This window comes from Cyanidioschyzon merolae, chromosome 11 (genome assembly GCF_000091205.1).
Source record: "Cyanidioschyzon merolae strain 10D DNA, chromosome 11, complete genome".
Lineage (NCBI taxonomy): Eukaryota > Rhodophyta > Bangiophyceae > Cyanidiales > Cyanidiaceae > Cyanidioschyzon > Cyanidioschyzon merolae.
In genome coordinates this window covers 113,877-133,686 of record NC_010137.1, presented here as the reverse complement: position 1 = coordinate 133,686, position 19,810 = coordinate 113,877, and the positions used below count along the sequence as shown (strand labels likewise).

General features: G+C 52.8%; 7 protein-coding genes across 7 annotated transcripts; 3 read left to right on the top strand and 4 right to left on the bottom strand.

Annotated features, from left to right (window-relative positions):
* Window positions 1-912: 912 nt before the first annotated feature.
* Window positions 913-2,316, top strand: CYME_CMK045C (pseudouridine synthase 3; the record flags this gene model as incomplete). The annotated part of the gene is made up of 1 exon (XM_005536420.1): window positions 913-2,316. The coding sequence occupies one exon, from the start codon at window positions 913-915 to the stop codon at window positions 2,314-2,316; it is 1,404 nt and encodes a 467-aa protein (XP_005536477.1).
* A 2,366-nt stretch (window positions 2,317-4,682) lies between these two features.
* Window positions 4,683-6,848, bottom strand: CYME_CMK044C (sigma subunit for chloroplast RNA polymerase; the record flags this gene model as incomplete). The annotated part of the gene is made up of 1 exon (XM_005536419.1): window positions 4,683-6,848. One exon carries the CDS (start codon window positions 6,846-6,848, stop codon window positions 4,683-4,685), a length of 2,166 nt encoding a protein of 721 aa, XP_005536476.1.
* Window positions 6,849-9,207: 2,359 nt separating this feature from the next.
* On the top strand, window positions 9,208-10,710 carry CYME_CMK043C (MYB-related protein; the record flags this gene model as incomplete). Its single annotated transcript, XM_005536418.1, has 1 exon — window positions 9,208-10,710. One exon carries the CDS (start codon window positions 9,208-9,210, stop codon window positions 10,708-10,710), a length of 1,503 nt encoding a protein of 500 aa, XP_005536475.1.
* A 441-nt stretch (window positions 10,711-11,151) lies between these two features.
* On the bottom strand, window positions 11,152-12,864 carry CYME_CMK042C (hypothetical protein; the record flags this gene model as incomplete). The annotated part of the gene is made up of 1 exon (XM_005536417.1): window positions 11,152-12,864. One exon carries the CDS (start codon window positions 12,862-12,864, stop codon window positions 11,152-11,154), a length of 1,713 nt encoding a protein of 570 aa, XP_005536474.1.
* A 1,914-nt stretch (window positions 12,865-14,778) lies between these two features.
* Window positions 14,779-15,309, top strand: CYME_CMK313C (hypothetical protein; the record flags this gene model as incomplete). Its single annotated transcript, XM_005536416.1, has 1 exon — window positions 14,779-15,309. The coding sequence occupies one exon, from the start codon at window positions 14,779-14,781 to the stop codon at window positions 15,307-15,309; it is 531 nt and encodes a 176-aa protein (XP_005536473.1).
* An 841-nt stretch (window positions 15,310-16,150) lies between these two features.
* On the bottom strand, window positions 16,151-18,004 carry CYME_CMK041C (pyruvate kinase; the record flags this gene model as incomplete). Its single annotated transcript, XM_005536415.1, has 1 exon — window positions 16,151-18,004. The coding sequence occupies one exon, from the start codon at window positions 18,002-18,004 to the stop codon at window positions 16,151-16,153; it is 1,854 nt and encodes a 617-aa protein (XP_005536472.1).
* A 32-nt stretch (window positions 18,005-18,036) lies between these two features.
* CYME_CMK040C (unknown TatD related DNase) lies at window positions 18,037-19,425 on the bottom strand (the record flags this gene model as incomplete). Its single annotated transcript, XM_005536414.1, has 1 exon — window positions 18,037-19,425. One exon carries the CDS (start codon window positions 19,423-19,425, stop codon window positions 18,037-18,039), a length of 1,389 nt encoding a protein of 462 aa, XP_005536471.1.
* Window positions 19,426-19,810: the final 385 nt, after the last annotated feature.

The window sequence follows — 19,810 nt, the reverse complement described above, 5'->3', positions numbered from 1 at the left end:
AGCAGCTTCGACCACTTCGTCGGATCATTGAAGACTTTTCCCCTGAAATCTGGAGACCTCCTCCTATTGGACACCGTGCATTTGAGAATTGCCCTTCCGTTCGAGCCTTTGCCAGGTCTCTCGCCGTAGAGCCGCCTTTCATTACTCCGTACGCTCCATGGTTCAACTTAACCGAAAGAGTGTTTTGTATCCTGAAATGTAATGATCGTTCCACCGGGCGAATCGCTGAAGCGTTAAGCACATGGTGTCCCAGTGGGCACATTATCTCTTTCTTCCACGAGCTCTTCTGCCTCCGGGAAAGTTGTCATCTAAAGGCAAGAAGAAATGCGTACATGTTCAAAAATAAAACATCTTAGGGATGTGCCGGGATGCACAATGCAGATAGTCGAGGTGGAGAAGAGCGAGCGGGGCGCATCCGCGATTGAAAAACATGAAGAACTGACACAGCAGCAAGTGGCACTGAGGGCACTAGTTCGAGAGCTGCTTGCATTGGTGAGTTCATCCAGAAGTAATAAATGCATGGAGTTCGCGTACCAAGACTTTAATGCTGCCATCAATATCAGCAGATGTGCGGTGCAGAAGGCGAGACCCGCTGCGCTGACGCGAGCGAACTTTATGGGGCAGCCTCTCCGGGTGGAAGTCCAGAAGGAGACTCTGAGGCCGACAGCACGTGGCTGGTCGATAAAGGCTGCGAGGCGTCTGCGCGTGAATATAAATCTACTCCGTGTTTGCGAAAGGGGCTTTCGATTCGCTGAGCCAACTTTGTTTTCTTATTTTCGTTGGATGGAGGGAAACCATTTCGTGTTTGGACCAGTTTGTTCCACAACTTGGTTATAGAAGTTGCGGGACACTTATTTTTCGGCATCACGGCAAAAGATCCTCTTTTCTTGAAGCCAAGTATACTTCTTCGAGATGAGCGCTGTACAGAACCTTTCGAAACTAAGCCGAGCAGAACTGGAGGCTTACGCTGCACGTTTGGAGCAACTGCTAGGACTGAAGCGGAGCAGCTCCCGTAATAAGAATTCTGCTCGCGAAATCAACTTCAAAGAGTACGGCGTTCGAAAAATAGCGTTGAAGCTTGCATACCAAGGTTGGTCGTTTCCTTCTGGTTTTGCTGCTCAGCCGGCTGACTTCAGCACGTCTTCGGCGGGGAAGCTTAGTGGAATCGCATTCAAATCTGTAGAGAGTGCTCTATTTTATGCGCTAGAGAAGGTAAATCTGGTACCCAATTTGCACTGGTTCGTTGGCAGTGACGGCACGTGCGCCACAGGGGTGTCCCCGAACAGGCCTCTCAGCCGAGAGAAGTTCGGTGAGACCTGGGCTGTAAAAGGTTGGCAGTACGCTCGTGGTGGGCGCACCGATAAGGGTGTCAGTGCAATTGGCCAAGTCGTATCGCTTTTGGTAAGGTGCCCTCCACCTGGCACGGGGACTAACTTTTATGACTATATACATTTACTGAATCGGGAGTTGCCTGCATCAGTGCGAGTGTACGCCTGGGCCCCCGTGGCGGATGATTTCTCGGCTCGTTTCAGTGCCTATTCACGAACATACAAATATTTCGTGCCGAATGTGTTTAGCGATGAAGGCATCTGTAGCATGGTTGCTGCAGCCAAAAAGATGGTCGGAAGACATGATTTTGCCAATTTCTGCAAGTTCGATGCGGAGACAACGAAAGGCAACACAGAACGGGTTATTCTGCAATGCACAGTCGAACTCGCAAAAGATGAGTTCTATCGCGCGCTTTTCCCTCGTGGCATTTTAGAGTTCACCATCGAAGGCCAGGCATTTCTTTACCATCAAGTTAGGTTCATGATTGCTCTTCTCTTGGAAATCGGTCGGGGCACAGAGAACATTTCTCTAGTGGACAGCCTTCTTGGGCTTGACGGTTCACCAAGAATAGATCCACGACCCCAGTATGTCCAAGCTCCAGAGCACCCGCTGGTGCTCTGGAATATTCATTACGGAGAGAATGAACCTCCATGGCGTTACGCTTTAGAGAGAGACTCTCCATGGGGAAAATGCTCAAGAAATTCAACCGTTGTAGGCATTTTGCGTCCAATTCTTCTCCAATGGTATGCAGATCTTACAAAAGTTATCTTCAATGGAGCACTGTTGCGTCGGACCACGCACGGATCTCCATTTTGCAAGGATGAGGGCTCCGAAGCTGCAAACGAGCCGTGCGCGGGCTTGGCACCACTGATGTTTACTCACATGGTGGACGCCGATGTGCACGTTCCAATCGAAAAACGAAGTAGCAGCGGACTGAACGCGGAGCAACGCATACAGAAAGTTCGGAGGCTCCTCGACCGTCAGTGATAGAGCGTCCTGGAAGGCCACCATGCTCCCTCTCCGAGTTCATCTGCGGCGACCATCGGTTTCCATGGAATATTGCGGAATCCGGTCACGAATCGGAATTTAACGATGGGTACTTGCTTCATAAATGGTTAAATTGTAGAAGGCGTCGATTCGACAGACTTCCGGCATGAGAATTTGACTTCAACGCGCCGTAAAGTCTTGAGAATTTCATGATCATATGCCGGCGGTTATCCAGGTATGAACCGTTTCACATTACAAGCACATGGAGACATGCATTCGCCGCCTTTCATCCATGTCATCGAAAGAGAGAGAAATAACATAATCCAAGCTGCGCGTACGGGGTCACTACAGTTTTTAGATTGCTGATTATTGCATGTATATTAACAGATCCTAATACGCTGAAAAAACGAACCTCGATAGCATTGATGCTTCTATCCAAATTCTGCCGCTGGAAGTCGCAAGTTCGACGAAGAGCCGCAGTCAAGTTCGGCGCCAGGCCGCACCGGGCATCTATACGCAAGTGTAAACAGACCGGATCAGATGGCGCTGGTGAAATTCGGCAGATGAGCTTATTTGGATGCTGTGTCAGGCCGCTTTCCGAACGAGATCGTTTCATTCGGTCGTCAGCGTCCGAGTTATACAATGATCGCGTCGCTTTTCAAACGGGCAAGTGCTGGGAATTGGAGCCCATGACGAAATCTAGGCGTATTTGGGCGTCTACCCGCTATGATGGCCTACTGCTGTAACAGGAACCGCGTTAATCGACGCCTTGTATTATACTATTGAAACCAAGTCTTGCTTTACTCCCGCTGCGTAAAATAGAATGCTTCTTCGCACTGTAGAGCAGGACATGCAAATCTCTACGCAGCGTACCATATAGATTGTACACAAATTGCTTGTAGAGAATATTTTTTGCTTAACAATGCAAGGAGGACTGCGTTCGCCCCTCAGTTCAGTCATACAACAGTACTCAGATCGTTGAGGAACAATGAAAGAAAGAAACAAGTACATGCGTTCCGCGACAAAACCGTTATTCTCCAAGACTGCTTCCAGTCAATGATGGAATACGATCCGTTGACCCTCATACGGGAAGAAAAAAGGCGTAATAGTAGCCACCGCAAGCGTCTCTGTGTCTGAGCGGGGAGCTCGCGTGGTCCTGCAGACATTGCGATGTAGTCGCAAAAACAGCGCCCTAGATCACGCACGGCCATCCTCCACCGAAATCGCAGCAATAGCTTTTCCGGAACGCCACTAGCCGTATGAAGCACAGGTACGTCGGTTTATTCTTTCAGTCGATGAGATGTCATTCGAATGAAACGATCGGAGCATGTGTGAGTATTCGCGGAGCATGGAGCCCGTTGTATATACAATCGATCTCGAGGCGAAAGAGAACATCACCATATGTTCTAGCTGCAGTAGATACTATTGGTGGCCTCGGTTCTGGCGTCTAAAGAAGGCTCAAACAGCAGCTTCGACCACTTCGTCGGATCATTGAAGACTTTTCCCCTGAAATCTGGAGACCTCCTCCTATTGGACACCGTGCATTTGAGAATTGCCCTTCCGTTCGAGCCTTTGCCAGGTCTCTCGCCGTAGAGCCGCCTTTCATTACTCCGTACGCTCCATGGTTCAACTTAACCGAAAGAGTGTTTTGTATCCTGAAATGTAATGATCGTTCCACCGGGCGAATCGCTGAAGCGTTAAGCACATGGTGTCCCAGTGGGCACATTATCTCTTTCACAAGTCCTTCTTGCTCTGTGAAGGTCCTCACCTGGCGGGCATAAACTGGTGTGGTGATTTGAAGAAATAGGAAATCCAAGGGAAAGTTATGAACATGGGAGTCGAAAATCCTGGAGCCCCGATGTCGCCTTCTGTCGGAAAAACGAAATAAATTTGCCTCTCGCAAACCATCGAGCGATGAAGAGCAAGTGAGCAAGAAGAAGACGAAAAAGAAAGTAGACAGAAGGAAAGTGATGTTTGCCAACGGGGCGATGGTGAGACTTTAGTGGCACAGAACGCGCGAGTTCGAGGAATCCTTGTTTTGGTGAGGTCCACCAGCAGCGCTGCATACGCGGAGTTCGTGAACCGGGACTCCCATGCTGCTATCAATAACAGGAGATTTGCGGTGCTGAAGACGAGCAAACTTTAAGGGGCAGCCTCTCAGGATCGAAATGCACAGGGCGAAACTGAGACTAGTAGCAGGCGACCGGTCAAAAAAGACTAGGAGGCGTCTATGGGAAGGTATTTGTTTATCCCACAAAGAACAGCAAACGTTTCGCTTCTCTGACAGTGCGCATTCAGTACAGCTCGGTAAAATCACCAGTTTTATAAAATCTCTCCGAAAGTGTTTGGTGCAGTGACTGGCTACCCTAGAGCTCCGTGAGATACTCGTCGAGGAAATTGTTCTCTGCAGGAATTCGGAGCTTTTTCAGAGCCTTGGATTCGATCTGCCGAATGCGCTCTCTGGTAACATTAAATTTGACTCCCACTTCCTCCAAAGTTCGCGGTCGGCCGTCTGCTAGGCCGAAGCGCATGCGAATAACCTCCCGTTCACGCGCAGTCAGACACCGCAGCACCTTTTCAATGCTATCCCGCAAGGTATCTCGCGAGACAGTATCCTCAGAGCGCTCCTCTGGGGATATCAGGGACTCGCCGAGGTTGTGTATGTCATCTGTACCGTGCATGGGTGTTTCGAGGCTCACAATATTCTGAGAACATTCCATGATTAAACGATACTTTGCAATATCTATTCCAACACTTTCGCAGATTTCGTCCTCGCGAGGTGGACGCCCCAGCTGTGTATGCAGGGCCTTGGTGTGCTTTCGAATCATGGAAATCGTGTCATGGACGTGAACAGGCAGTCTTATGGAACGTGAGGAATCCGATATTGCTCGTGTAATGGATTGCCGTATCCACCAAGTTGCGTACGTGGAGAACCGGAATCCTCGCCCAGCATCAAATTTTTCAACTCCTCGTATGAGTCCAATGGAGCCCTCTTGGATCAGATCCTGCAGAGCTACGCCACGGTTAGAATAGCGTTTTGCGATGGAGACCACCAGCCGCAGATTGGCGGTTACCATTCTTTCCTTCGCACTTCTTCCATCTCGGATATGCTTGCGGAGCGCCTCGACATCTTCGCCGTAGCCGCATCCTCGAGCCCACTCCAGCTCGGTCGGTGACTTGCCATGCTGCTCCCGAAACGACTTCTGAAATCGCTCCAAATCCATGAGGACACAAACCTGTCTGGAGAGTTCGACCTCCTCCCCAGGTTGAAGAAGTTGGTAGCGCCCGATTTCATACAGATACGAACGAATCGTATCATCCTTCCGCTCACCTGTGTTTGGCTCAGCTTCCGCAGATTCATCTTCCTCAACCAGAGCATCTAGCAACTTATCGCTATCCGCGTCGAGATCAGGTTCTTCATCGTCAAGGCCGGAAAATATACCATCAAAAGGGTCCACCGTGCCACTATTGCTATTAACACTAGCGACGGAAGCGTCACCCGTAGATACAGTATTCTTCATCCGGGGGCCCGCTCGCATTCGGACTTGCGCGCCGGTGAGGCGCTCCGTCTTGCGTGCCCTCGGTTGCCGACCTTTCGTTTTAGCGGCCGCCGCACGCTTCTCCGAGCGTGTCAAGGAGCTTTTGCCCTTCGCTGCAGGCGATGATCTCTTCACCATTTTGTTTTCTGCCTCAGCGACAGACTCAGGTGCATCTGACGACTGCTCAAACTGATACTGCCGCTCCAGACCTCGAACGTAGGCACGCAATGACCCGGGGAACGAGATCCGTGTTCGCTGGTTACGGCTATTCCTGTCGACAGAGCCAAATTCTGCAGAGAGGGATATGATATCAATGTCTGCCGCCGCGAGCAATTCGTCTGCGTACGCAGCAAGCCCTCGAGGGTCGACACGAGGGATCTTATTGCGCCGCTGGTTCCGCGATGCTACTGCGTGCTCGAGCCCTGCATGATCACCACGATCCTGATAGGCTTCATCCGGGCTTCGCAGAATGATGCCAGTAATTACACTATCTGATTCACATGAATCCTCAAGTTTTTCTGGATTATCACTCCTGCGGGCATTGGTTCGACGGGGACCCACGGCTATCATGCGAGTATCACCCCGATCAGTGTCGACACTGTTCACATTTTCTTGGGCCGACTTGCGTTGTGGGTGCGGATATAGACACCGGCTCCCATGTGTGAAGCACGAGCTCTCGCTTCCAAGAGCGTGTGCCTCAGATTTGGAGACGGCAACACGGTTGCCGCACCCAGGTTTTATCTCGCATCCGTTTTGAGCAAACACGCTCACATTGACTTGTCCCAGAACACCACCGGGCTTCTGGAAGGCAAGTCTTACGTTTGCCTTCGATATAGGATGCGCTCCGTGAGACATGCACAGCTGAGTATCCAGCACCGGAACTCGAGTACACACGTCGCGCGCTTGCGTGAAAACTCGTGTACCGTCGCTTCCGGTTCCTGTCCAACGCCCTGCTCGGCTGTTCGATATCGGGACTGGTACGTAGCCTTCCATAGTTCTCTATAACCACGTGTTTCACGAGAAAGGTACAGGGAGTCTCGCGGCGACTCCCCTGCTTCAGCGGATCTGTGCAAGTCCACACGACGCACGCTGTTGCAGTAAATTCTCACCCGCGCTGACTCCAAAATTTCGAGCCCAAAGTTCTGCCGTAGTGCCTGGTGCGTAAAGGACTTTCCTACCGTCCCGTTCAAGTTCTTTACAAGCTGTTTTGCGCGACCAAACTCTGCACTCCGACGACGTCTTGGGCTAACACAGCACCTGGCGTTGAATCAAGCAAGCGCTCGGCGATAAAAGCGCCGCCGTCGTCGCTACGACGTCTGGGAGCAGCCGCCGCACCGTGCACCGGCGATCAGATCATGCGGCACGTCAGAAACTGTATTTATCGCCCATTAGTATATAAATTGGGATGAAAATAGACAGAGCTTTGGCTTCTTGATCGATTGTGCATTCGCTCGAACTTCGACATCTGCGCAACGTCTGTGGCGCTCGTTTTGAGGAAACTACCATAAATCATGCAGGATACTGCAGCACGTTAGTCTGCATGCGCCATGATCAGGCAGGCCAGAACATTCGTGTATAGAAGAAGCTTCACTCTGTGATACGGGATGCATCCCAAAAGCAGGTAAATTCGTTGTAGGGGGAAAGGTTCTGCGACGCTCGTGCAGAGAGTCGCTGAGCCCACGGACACCAGCAATGTGAAGGTCACTTGGCCTGCAGGCAACTTATGCGCTTTTGATCAAGGAGCCAGGGCAGCCACATGCGGTATGCCATTCGAAAATTGAGCATAAAGCTTGCTATGGGCCACGCGCGAAGGATGCGAAACAATTCATCTTTTCTGGTGTTTGCGCTGCTGTACACGCCGTACACAAGATCTTCTGCGAGCAGGCGACATGTTGACGGTGCCCATCCTTGCAGGTGTTTTTCTAGCTTGAATTATGATAGGGCTTGGGTTCTACACGGCAGTGACCCCGACTGAAGCGTCCTCAGTACCTTGCATAGGACTCGCGTAAACATCGTTCTCTGTACCACGGCGAACATTTTGTGGATCGCTCTCTGTACTTCGGCCGACATATCATGGATTCATCAATCAGGGTTTGTCTTACTTAGGGTCTCTAGTGTATGATTTTACACAAACGGCGACGCTGCTGGTGCATTGGGAGTCGCATGGACCGTGCCTCGCCCAGCTCGATGTAAATGATAAAGTCTACGAAAAATCACGCTAAATTGAGAATATCCGACAGAGAGTCCGACGTGGAATAGACGCACACACTTCGAAATGACGCCTTGGTGAACCATACTCGAGGGAGTGCGAAGTGTGCCGCTCTAGTACACACAACTCGGCTAAAGGCAAATCTGTTATACTCAGCCGGGACGCCCAAATGCAAAGCAGTTTTGAGCATGTCGCTCTCAGATACCCCTTCCGATCGCATCTTCGAACGTTGCATCATCCTCTGAACTGTTTCGATTTCCGACAAGAGCCCACCGGTCGTGAAATATTCAAGAAACATACCTTGTCTCCGCCGCAGAACACAACAATGCACCCTGTTGCCCAGATACCTCAGCCGTTAACCCAACTGGAGGTTTGAAGTTCCCGTGGTGAGCGAGCGCTATGCTGTTCGCTGGTGGCTGATTTTGCCCTAGAATCCAGCGAGGATGCTCTCGGATTCTGTGAGATGCTCTGGAGAAAACCCTGTTCCGGCGCTCAAGCGTGTGCTACAGCTGCTTTCACCCTACCACACATTTTATAATTGGACTACGGCTGGCACGGATTCGACCAGCACATAAGCATGCTGTAGTTTGGCTGCCATCCCTGGAGCCTTTCTTCAGTGATTACCACACACAGCTGAATGGCAGCTACCTTTTCCGTAACAAACCCCTTGACCTTTCAACAACTGTGAAACTTAACACTTGATGAAGCACAAATTAGAAATACAAAATTCTAACATACCTTTTCAAGCCCGCGACGATGGAATATCAGCAGTGGGATGCATTCGCCCCAGTGAGGGTACTCCTTGAGCACGTGGAGGCGGAACCCTCGGTGGCGCCAGAGCTCCCGAGCGCTCGACGCTGTGATCCCCGACATCTACGGAGGCGGAATCGCAGTGCTGCCAAACGATTCGCAGAGATTTCCTCCGTCTTTTCGAGGGCCTGTAGGTAGCTCGTGGCAACGAACGACTCTCGACTTGGCGCCAGGTTTTCAAGGACACTGATCGTGTTTTCAAAGAGGCTTACGTTTGTCGGGCACCAGTGAGGAGTCTCGAAGAATACCAACCAGTGGCTTGAGGGCGGAATTCTCCTTCGTCGTCTTTGACTGTGGCCTCGACTTTCGAGGGAGCAAGTTAAGCAGCAGCGAATGGACCGGGGCTCTGTGTTTGACGCCGGGGGCACGCCTACCGAATGTCAGCGTACATATCCTCTGCACTACACTGCAGAACGTAAGAGCTCGTCGGTTGAGCCCCCGAGTCCCCGGTACGCTATCCCGGCTTTGACGTCTTCAAGCAGCGCGGGGCTGGAAACTTCCGAGGACAGCGGTTCTCACGCGCAGCCTTCTGTTCGGTCTGAGGGGGAAAGAGAAGCGCGCTCAGCAGCCTGTGCTTTGCAGAGACTGAGTTTCGTTAACGATAGCGGTGAAAACGTTTTGGAAAGGAACTCCTCTGGAGCTTCAAGTGTGACGAGCGCCCCGGACAACCTCACACCAGGTGCACCTAACTCTAACACTTCTAACTCCCGGGATGTCCGTCCGAGAAAGCCTTATGTCAAGTCAAAGGCTCGAGAAAAGTGGACAGAAGAGGAGCACCAAAGGTTCGTGGAGGCTCTTCACTTGTTCGAAAGAGACTGGAAGAAAATTCAGAAGCATGTGGGAACAAAAACAGTGCTGCAAATCAGATCGCACGCGCAGAAATACTTTCTGCGAATTCAGAAGCACACAACTGGGGAATATATTCCGCCGCCACGACCCAAAAGAAGGTCAGCATCTCCGTACCCGCGCAACTCTAAGTCGCCCACTCGAGAGGAGTCACCTGAGGACACCGCACAAAAGGCACAGCTTGTTGATGAAGACAGGGTACTGCCAGTGGGCAGCGCCGAGTTTAAGCGATCAAATAGTGACCCGTATCAATCAGCATCGTGCAGTTATGCGTCGCCGCTAACTTATCAGGAATGTCCCGTGTATTACTCTGAGGAACTACCACATTATGCGGGGCGGCTTCCTACAGAAGCGAAACGGGCAATGTCTGCGCCCCCGGCAAGTGTGGAAGAATATGAAAGAACGCGATTAATGATTGGAATGCAGCGGGCTGCCTATGCAACCGACGAAAGACGTCGGAAATATGCCGCCTGCACCCAGAGCGCGTACAACCTGCTGTTGTGTTCACAGTCTTGCGGGACCACTGGGAGCTATCACTCTACTCAGGGTGCCGGCTTCCCGACAGACTCGCTGCAATGTACTGACATCAAGGCGGATGTTCCCTGGGGCCAGGCGCGAGCATTAGCAGCTCCAGGCGCTTTTATGAGCATGAATGGTCCAGCCCATCCGTTCATGCTGCATCCAAACCGACCCCAGTACGGCTGGACCAACGTACCGTTTCCTCCTACCCATGTTCATCCATGGTACCCCATTTCTGTCTGTGGAGCAGGCCTGGGTGGGTCCGGATCCCTGCAAGACTTTTATTGTTATGGATTTGCCAGCACGCGTGCAGCTGCGGCGTGGAAGCCTTCGGGACTGGCTCAGAGTCAAGGCCTCGGGACTGCTTCATCATGTGAAAATATCCCCCATCGAGGGCATGCAGCAGACCAATGGAGATATGCGGGCAGCACGTATCAGGCTAAGCAGCCTCCGGGAGACGGTTCAGTATGAGATGTGCAGCATGGTCGGACCTCCAGCGACTGAAGGGACCCTCCAGTTCTTAGAGCTCGATCTGCGAAATGCTCAAGAATATAGCGTGCAACTGAACCATGAATGAAGCATGATTTGATGCGTAACTTACTGGATACACCTGTTCGTGGAGAGTATTTGCTTTAGCTATGTGCTCCTGATAGAGAATGCCTGTAGTTATGCGATTTCTTGGATATCACCACACCATTTCTAGTAGCCGAATAGGCAGGCCAGCAACTCTGAAGGGATTGCCCGAGCATGCCCTGTTGTTCTTGTACGTTAAGGGGGTAGAGCGATGCAATTACAAGCGAATCGGATTCTGGGCTCTGCACCTGGATTGTGCGGTTGGCACGCTGCAATGTGTGGTGCATGTCTTCGCTATTTTATCAGTATCTCACACCCAGTTCGACTCCGTAAAACTCATCAGTCGTACAGAGCAATCGCAGAGGCATCCTCCGTGCGCGTTCCCGCACGAATCATCGCAAGCACCCCGATACCATCGGCTATTTTCTTCTGTGCTGCAAGGATGTACGCTTCAACGCTGCGTATTCTTCCTCGCTCCCAGCGCTTCCAAAAGTCCGCCAGCCAACCCGCCAGGAGCAGGTCTAACGCAAGACGCACGCGGTCTGTATAATTACAGATCGCGTTCAATCGCCCGTGGCGCAACAAATGGATCAAAGCTGTTGCAAGGCGGAGACAGAGCTCTAAAAAGTAGAAACGATCTCGTTTCTGATTCATCGTGAGCTCTTCCGGTTTCGCAGAACTTGCAGTACAACCACCTAAACGAATTCCGGATGCGCCACACCCGGTGCGATCTTGAGGCCCTTGAGATAACCCAATTACCTCTTGGGACTCCACGTCTGTGCAAGCCTGAGCGCTGCCGATCGTCTGGGTAACATCCGACTGCAGCAATCTACGCGACACTCGCAGATGGGACGAAATGTACTGGAGGGTAAGAAGCATAGCTAGCATTGAATACGGCCCGAACAGGATCGAGGTATCGCAAACTGAGCAGCCGAGCTCCTTCAGCCATTGGAACTGGATCGGCTCGCCTGTGCAGATCTCTGTAACCCGATGTGGAAGTAGTGATCGACAAATAAACGCTATACATGCGTCGTGGAAAACATTGCCCGCGCGATACTTCACAAGGTCCATCGCCAGAATGCGGATTCGCTCTGTGTGTAAATGCGCATAGATTCGCTCGCAATCGAAGTCTGGCACCAGACCTAGGCTCGTGCTTCGCCGCTGCGCAGGAGACACGCAGGCTTCCATTCCTGCGAGAGTTTCTTCGGTCGTTTTCTCTGGGGAGGAGAGATCAAAGTCATTAGGCTTTTCGTTTCGAGAAACACTGGTGCGCGGGAATTCCTTTTCCATGGAGACCTTGCTTCGGGTTGGATCGTCGGATCGAACTGTACTTCTTCGGAAACACCAAAAGATACCGGTGGCTACGGTGGATGATGAGCGCTGCGTATGCCGCATCCCAAGACTTTCCAATACTGGGGCAGTCTCGGGCACTGATTTGACCTCCGGATCTTCGGGTTGATCGTCAGTGTCCTTATCCATATTCGATAGCTCATAGGCGCTATCTTCTCGTGGCTCCGGCGGGGCCACCCCAAACACTTGGGTAGTGGACGTTGTTTTCTGGACCGGAGGACCAGCCGGGTCGTATACATGAACGGCGCTCAGCATGGACTCACTCTGCGCGTACACAACGTCGTAGATATCCTGCGGAGTAAGTAGCGACGCTGGTTTCGAGAAAACTTGTTCAAGTCGTTTCTCTACCAGTTCAGCGCGCAACCACTCGCCCACGTATGCCACGGTGCCCTCTTTAAGAGGCGACGATGAGCCATCATTGATGACTCGAACGACAGATTCAAAACGAATGCACCTTGGGTTTCCGGAAGTGCTTGACAAGTACGTCGAGTCGGGTGACTTGTCTACCGGTCGCCTCTGTTTCAGTATGGGACGCTTCGGTAAGACTCTTGGAGGCACAGAGCAACCCTCCACGCAGTTCCCGCTTTGTGAGACATTCACATTCTGTTGGAAATCAGCCACTCGGGCACGCTGTTCTACTCTGCCACTCGAGTCAGACCGCTTTCGCTCGGTTGACGGGAAGTGCGGAAGCGCAAGGTCCATAACGGTGCTCGCCCCTGAAACCTCAGGAAAAAGTCAACATATCGCTTACGTATTTTTTCAAAGTACAACCACAATCCTTGGCTCTTATCAAACCAAATGGAGTTAGACGGGCTGCAAACTGTGTTGAAAGCCGTCAAGCATACACACGCTTGCATACGTGGTTGCTCGCTCCAGATAGCAAAATCGCACAATCGTCGATCAGTTCCCGAAATCGCATGCACGTGTTTACGCGAACACTGAGCCAGCGCCCTGTGAACGAATATCTGCATGGGCACGCGCGCGCAGCAGCAATGCGACGACGGTAGATTCCTTGACATTTCGGACGCGCACTGCAGTCTGACGCAGCGCTGCTCTCGCAGCGAAGAGGGTTCATGGCGGTTGACCCATGAGCCGGACCGGACTCTTCGGGACGCGTGATGCTCGCTGAAAAATAGGAGGGAGATCATCGTCGTCCCCAGATACTTGTATGTTCCACGGTCTTCAGAAGAGCTTTCACACAACGACTCGAGTTTTGATCAATGCGGTGGATATGCCGGGTGTCGAGCGTTTTTGGGGTCCATCGTCAGGGACGCTGGAAGTGTCGCAGCGACCACCAGGCGGGGACCAAATCACTGTATGGTGCACTTACCGGAGTTGGCTCTAGGGGCGCGTTCATGTTCTCCGCTAATCCGTACTGTGCAAGAGCACTCGGGCGTGGTTTCTCCGAGATGGCGTTGCATGATGTGCCCCCTGTTGCGAACGAATGCGTCATCGCTCATCACTCGTTGGTTGGTCAGTTGCGTGCAAACACGTCCGAACTGTACAGCGATGAACGCTTCGCATATGCGAGTCATCATTTCGGTCGGTATATGCGCCCACGGAGAACGGATTTCTCGCGGAATCTGTCAGCACATACGCTTCGCGCTGATGAGACAGCGCGGGGCCAACAACCAAACTGCATGAGAGGGATGGCGGCCATGAAACTCGCAAGCAGGACGGAGGGCATGACGCATGCCCAGTACGAGACGCGTGCAGATGATTCGGAACTCAAATGATTGATTTTCACGAAGCGCATACAGCTGACCAAGTGCATTATCCAAGATCCGACGTTGCCGCTGCTCATCCGATTCTCAAGATGATCTTAGTATGCGAAGCCTTACCCTCTTAAGTGCTAATTGCGTTAAACTGAAAGGTACGAAGCCGGCATCAGTGACTAGGCCGTGACACCGTTCGCTCGGTGTGCGGCGCCCATGGATTCTCCAGATCAATCGAGCCCTCATGACCTTGGACGACACTGTTTGGGCGGTTGACCGAACCTCCGGGCGTTCATGGTTAAGCGATAGTTAAAGCCCCGAGATCCAGGAGCATTGACACGTAAAGAGAAGGCTGCGTCGATCCAGGGACCCATATCGCTCGAGCTGACGCCCACAAGAGTCTGGCATAAACGTTCCCTCTGGGTGCAGCATCCGCACAGGCGCTCAAGGCGTCGCGGTGGGCGCTCACGGCGAGATCGGCATTCGGAGGCTCCTGTGAACTTACTAATATCCCCAATGCGAGATATGTGTAGCGGTGGTAGATTCGGCGGTGATGTATCGTGGAACCTGAAGGTCTGGCACGAAATGATGATGGACGCGCTCCCGGTAGCCGGTAACTATCGCGCACTCTCCGGGATCCAAACTAGCATGAACTATGCTGTACCCGAGAACAATGCAACAACATCATGCGACATCGCGGCACCCATATCAACACTCTGTGCATATGTACTCGTGGTATTCATGTTTGTGTCGACAGGGCTATGGTGGTCGCGCCTAAACATCGAGCAACGGCATCCTCGCTGACTGGTGTCTGAGACGCACGCGCGTAGCAGGATCGACAGATGGCGATGCGACGGCACTGGAGAGCCCTAGAGTGTCTAGCACGCAAGGGACAACAGACATGGAATCTAAGAGGCCACACGTCGATTTACAGGACTTCCTCAGCAGAAAGAGGCAGTTTGAACGAGAGCGCCGCGCTCATCGGCGCAAGCTTCTCGAAAGCCGCCGTGCGCGAGTGCGGCGCAGGGTCCAAGAGTTTCGGCGTATGCTAGTCCTGCTCGAAGGAAGAGCCGCATCTGGCGAACAGACGGAGCAAATCAACGCGCGTGCCCCTGATCAGTTCTCCGTACAAAAAAACGCTTCACCGGACAAAGACGGGGAACAATTTGCTGACCAGTCGAACCGCTCGTCGACAGAACGCGTTCCAAAGCGCTATGCGCAGGCGATCAGCAAAGGCCAAGAGGCTCGAACCAAGCGTCAGGCTGAGCTTTTCGAGCGTGAGCAGCAGCGGCAGAGGCTTTCAGAGGAACGTGAGCGGCGTGCGCAGCTCCGTGAGAACCAAAGAACAGCGCATCTTCGACGAACAAGAAAGGGACAGCCATACCTGAACTTGCAGATTGAGGCTTTGCTGGCGAAGCTCAAACGGGGCTGACGGTAACGCGAATTTATGCTCTGCTAGAGGCTGAACCCGACGAATGGTCGCCAAATTTTGCAAGAACTGCATGTCTTCCCTATGCTTTGTGGGAACCTCGACCAGCTCATGTCCAATGGCAACCGGAAATATTGCGCTCGAATTCATCACCCTTATCGAAACGAAACCAAAGTTCGCAAGCCATCTGTTACGACGTTTTGCTTGGAAGCACCCTCTGGACTGAAGTGGAACTCCTCTCTGCTTATAGCTTGTCCAAACACAGTAGCCGCTTTGCTGTTCCAAAAGAATTCAGTCCCAGCGTTGAAGGGCGCAATCTAGCTGAGGAGAAGTCATTGACCTAAAAGATTAGACTTGTTGCAGAGCACGGATAGAAGCGCACTTGTTTGATTTGGATAAGGAGCTGAGCGCTCGATGCTCATTCTTCAATTGTATGATGCATTTATCGGCAGTACAATGCTCACGTTTTGCCCTTGCCTGTGCGAGACGATAGCGCCTCTGCGCGTCGCTGGATGCCCCCCAGGCCCTCCTCTTTGGTTACAGGGACGCTTGCAAGTGTTCTACTGTTATACGCAAGACCTTTAGCAACGTCCACAGCTATAGTGACGTGAGGGCGTGCGTTCGCCCCTTGTATTTCGCCGCTGGCCGTGCGCAGGCGCGCCATACGAGCGACCAAACGATACGGTGTTCACTGGAACGCATGACATAGTAGCCGTATGCCACGCTGCCAGTCCGGATTGCTGAACAGGTCTATCAGACCTGATGTATCAGGGAAAATTCCGTCCAATTGGGCATCACGTTGTACCTTCACGAGCGCCGCCTGCCGCCTGCGGTCCATCACCGCCTAGGCACGGCGCACTTGGATGCTGTCGACGCTGAAATCATCGCGTACAAGCAGATCACTAACGATGACTGCAAGTTCATTTTTGCGGATCAGACCGCGCCGGGTCAGCTCCTCCAAAGACCGATGTACTGTTACCTCTGGATCCGGACAAAACTCGAGGCTGAAAGCAGTCACGCCCCAAAATAAAGTGAGCTTGCGGGCGGTGCTTTCGCTGGGCGTAAACGCGTAGATGGGGCAGCGCGACCTCGCTGATGAGACGAGGCTCGCTACACGCCCGCTTTTGGTGAACACAATAATGCATGCAGCGTCAACGCCGGTTGCAAGGCTCGCAGCAGCCTCTGTCATGCTGACCATTGGATCCGAGAGCAAGTCCCTTTCCAGCGTGGCGCCTGTGCTGCGCTCAACTGGTGAAAGCGCCGCACACAAGAGGCCTTCCTGCTCCTGATGAAACACGCTCTTTGCTACAGTATCCATGACCGTGAGCGCCTCGAGCGGATACGAGCCATTCGCAGTCTCACCGCTGAGCATCGTTGCGTCTGAGCCTTGTCGAATCGCTTCCGTAATGTCCGTAACCTCTGCACGCGTTGGTGTCGGGTATACAATCATGGATTCAAGCATGTGTGTGGCCACAATGGTTGGTTTGTGCATTGCCCGGTTAAGGTAGACAATTTCTTCCTGCACTATGGGCACTTCCTCGACGGGAATTTCAGCGCCCAAGTCACCACGAGCCACCATAGCTCCATCGGCAGCTTCGAGGATTTGTCGCAGCCGTGGGATCGCCTGCGCAGATTCGATCTTTGCCAAAACCAGAGGTGTTTGCCCGGGGGCGTGCTCCCTCAAGTATTCCTGAAGCTGAATGATATCGTCCTCATGCTTCACGAACGATAGAGCATAGAAATCAACGTTTCTCTCGACGCCAAAACGAATGTCATCCCAATCCTTTTCTGTTAATGCCGGCAAAGACGCCGACTTGCCGCGAACGTTGAGGTGCCGACGACTTGTTAGCACTCCTTCGTCGAGGCACTCTGAAATGACATCAAGTCCACGCTTTTCCACAATGACGAAAGAGCAGATGCCACCGTCGACGAGGAGGATGTCGCCCACGTTCACATCGTTGATAAAGTCATCATAGGATACATCCGTAATGTACGGAAAATCAGATGCGAGCTGTTCCGGTGGTATATCGCGCCGCACCGTCCAGATGAAGCGTTGGCCTCGAGCGACCTTGATCGGTGCCTTCAGGTCACCTGAACGCACTTCTGGTCCTTTCGTATCCAGTAGGATGCCAATATTGTATTTTCCCGACTTGTTCACAGCGCGAATTTTCTCGATGACGTTGTGATGCCATTCATGGCTGCCGTGCGACATATTGAGTCGGGCTATGTTCATGCCATGCTCCGCAAGTTGATAGATAGCCTCCAACGAGCAAGTTTTTGGCCCGATCGTGCAGACTATCTTTGACCAGCGTTGGGACGACAGCTGATTCCTACCCGCGACGGCTACAGAAACGGGTCGCTCCCGAGGCAACCTGTTCTGGCCGCCGCCGATCGCAGCGTCAACAACTGCTGCTGTCGTTGTCGTAGGTGCCGCGGATCCCGAGGGTCCCAGCGTCGTCTCCCCATTGTGCATTTCCCCCTGGCCTGCAGAGATCGGACGGCCACTGGCATCCGCCAGGGTACCGCTCAGGGCCCAGCGCTTCTTACTAGAGCGTCCGAGGCCACCCCTCGAGGACTGCAGCGTTTTCGAACGTCCTCCGCTAGAATGTGCCACTCGTCGCTCCAGCCACCGTGTCTTCCCTGACCATGGCTGGTCCCTCGAAGAAGCTCTCGGAAATTGAAGCAAAAATCCAAGCATAGCTGCCGACTATGAACAGAATAATACGTCGACTAGACGGCCTCGCTGCACCTAAACAGCGAAAGGGCGTTCCGACGCGTCGCCTCCGCAACGTGCGCCATCGGCACTCCTTTGAGGCTGGACACAACAGCACATATCTGGACAATACTACAAGGCTCGTTGCGCCCCCGCACGCCCACACCTGTGCAGAAGCGTTTCTTGTCAGCGCGCGCGCGGCCTGCCCAGCCGTACCCCGCGATGTCGATGCCTTGCTTGTGCATGAACTGATAGCTGGCGTGGCTCGGTCGCAGCTCACAATACGGACAGTCTGTCTCTAAGATAAGGCGATCTAAAGGAATGCTCTCACGGACAACTCGAAGATTCTCCTCTGTTTTCAGGGAGCATCCGTTGACGCCTAGGTGAAATCCGAGGTCTAACAACATTGCTGCTTCCTCTGCTGAACCATCAAATGAATGAACGAGACCGCCAGCTCTAATTTGGTGCCGGTTCTCCGTGAGAAGCTGCACTAGGTCGGCAGTAGACTCTCGATTGTGCAACAGAAGAGGGAGACCAGTCTCTCCGGCTAGTTGCAGTTGCAACTTGAAGCCTCTTTGCTGCACTGCCGGCGGGCAGAACTGTGTGCGCACGTAATCGAGTCCACACTCGCCGATGGCGACAACGGCGTCATCATCGAGGTTTTCGTCAGGGGCTTGCGTACCACCCGCTGCGCCAACGCCTTGCTCGATGAGTGCTCTCAGGGCATGTAGATGCTCGCGTGCGTGCGCCTCAGCATCCGCAGATGCAGTATCTTCTTTGGGGAAAAACTCACTGCATCTGGTGGGATGCACACCCACAGTGGCGAATAGTTTCGGCAAGGACGTTGCGCTCGATGCGGCAAGTTGTTTACGGTTTTCGCGAACTAGCAACAGCGCCTCTTTACTCTGGTCTAGAGAGCCCGCCGTGACTAGAACTTCGCGTACGTTTTCTTGTGCAGCTCGTTCGAGAACTCGATCAAGGTCTGGTTCGTGATATCTCTTGCCGTTATATACCCCTAAAAACGCCTCATCCGTGAGGTTCGCTGCCGCATCAAAGTACCTGTGCGCCATGGTCGTGGTAAGCTCTGCAGGCAGTGCTTCGCAGGCTTGGAACGACCTACCGCTTTGGAACCGCTGCACCAGTCGAATACCTGCTTTTCGGGTTGTGTGACTGAGACAACATCCGTGGCGACCTCGCTGACAGTGCGTCCAGCCAGCAGCGTTCCCTGAGCTGCAGTGAACTCGTTGCCAAGCCCCTAGGGACGAGGAAAGCCAGTAACGAAGCGCTTTGCGTAGACGGAACCCGTGTGGAAAACTTTTCAAACTTACGTATGCGAGTTGAACTGCTGATTTTTGCCTAGGAAGCCGCCAGCGCAGAATACCCTCGTCTTGCCGTTCTGGTTTCATCGCAGGACGGCCCAGTGAGCGATTAATTGCGGTATAACGCACGCCTGGAAACGTGTGTACTTTACGCGAATCGGCAGTATCGCTTTCCTGCGACACTTGACTGTAGAGCGTTTCGAGGCCGGCGGTGACCCACTTAATCTCCTATCCATTGCGACTTGATGAGGCTAGTCATTGGACCCTGGCTTATGTGCTTGTAAAGGACAACGGAAACCCCAAGAGTGTAACCGGAATGTGCCATGCGACGTGCTAGGCGACGCCGTTCGCAACACACTGCACCTCGTTGTGACCCGAGTGCTCGAGGCCCCACGCGGAGCGCAAACCGCAGACGCTTGGAGTGCCCTCAGGCCTAGCGCCCAGACCTCGACGAAATGTGCAACAGAACTGA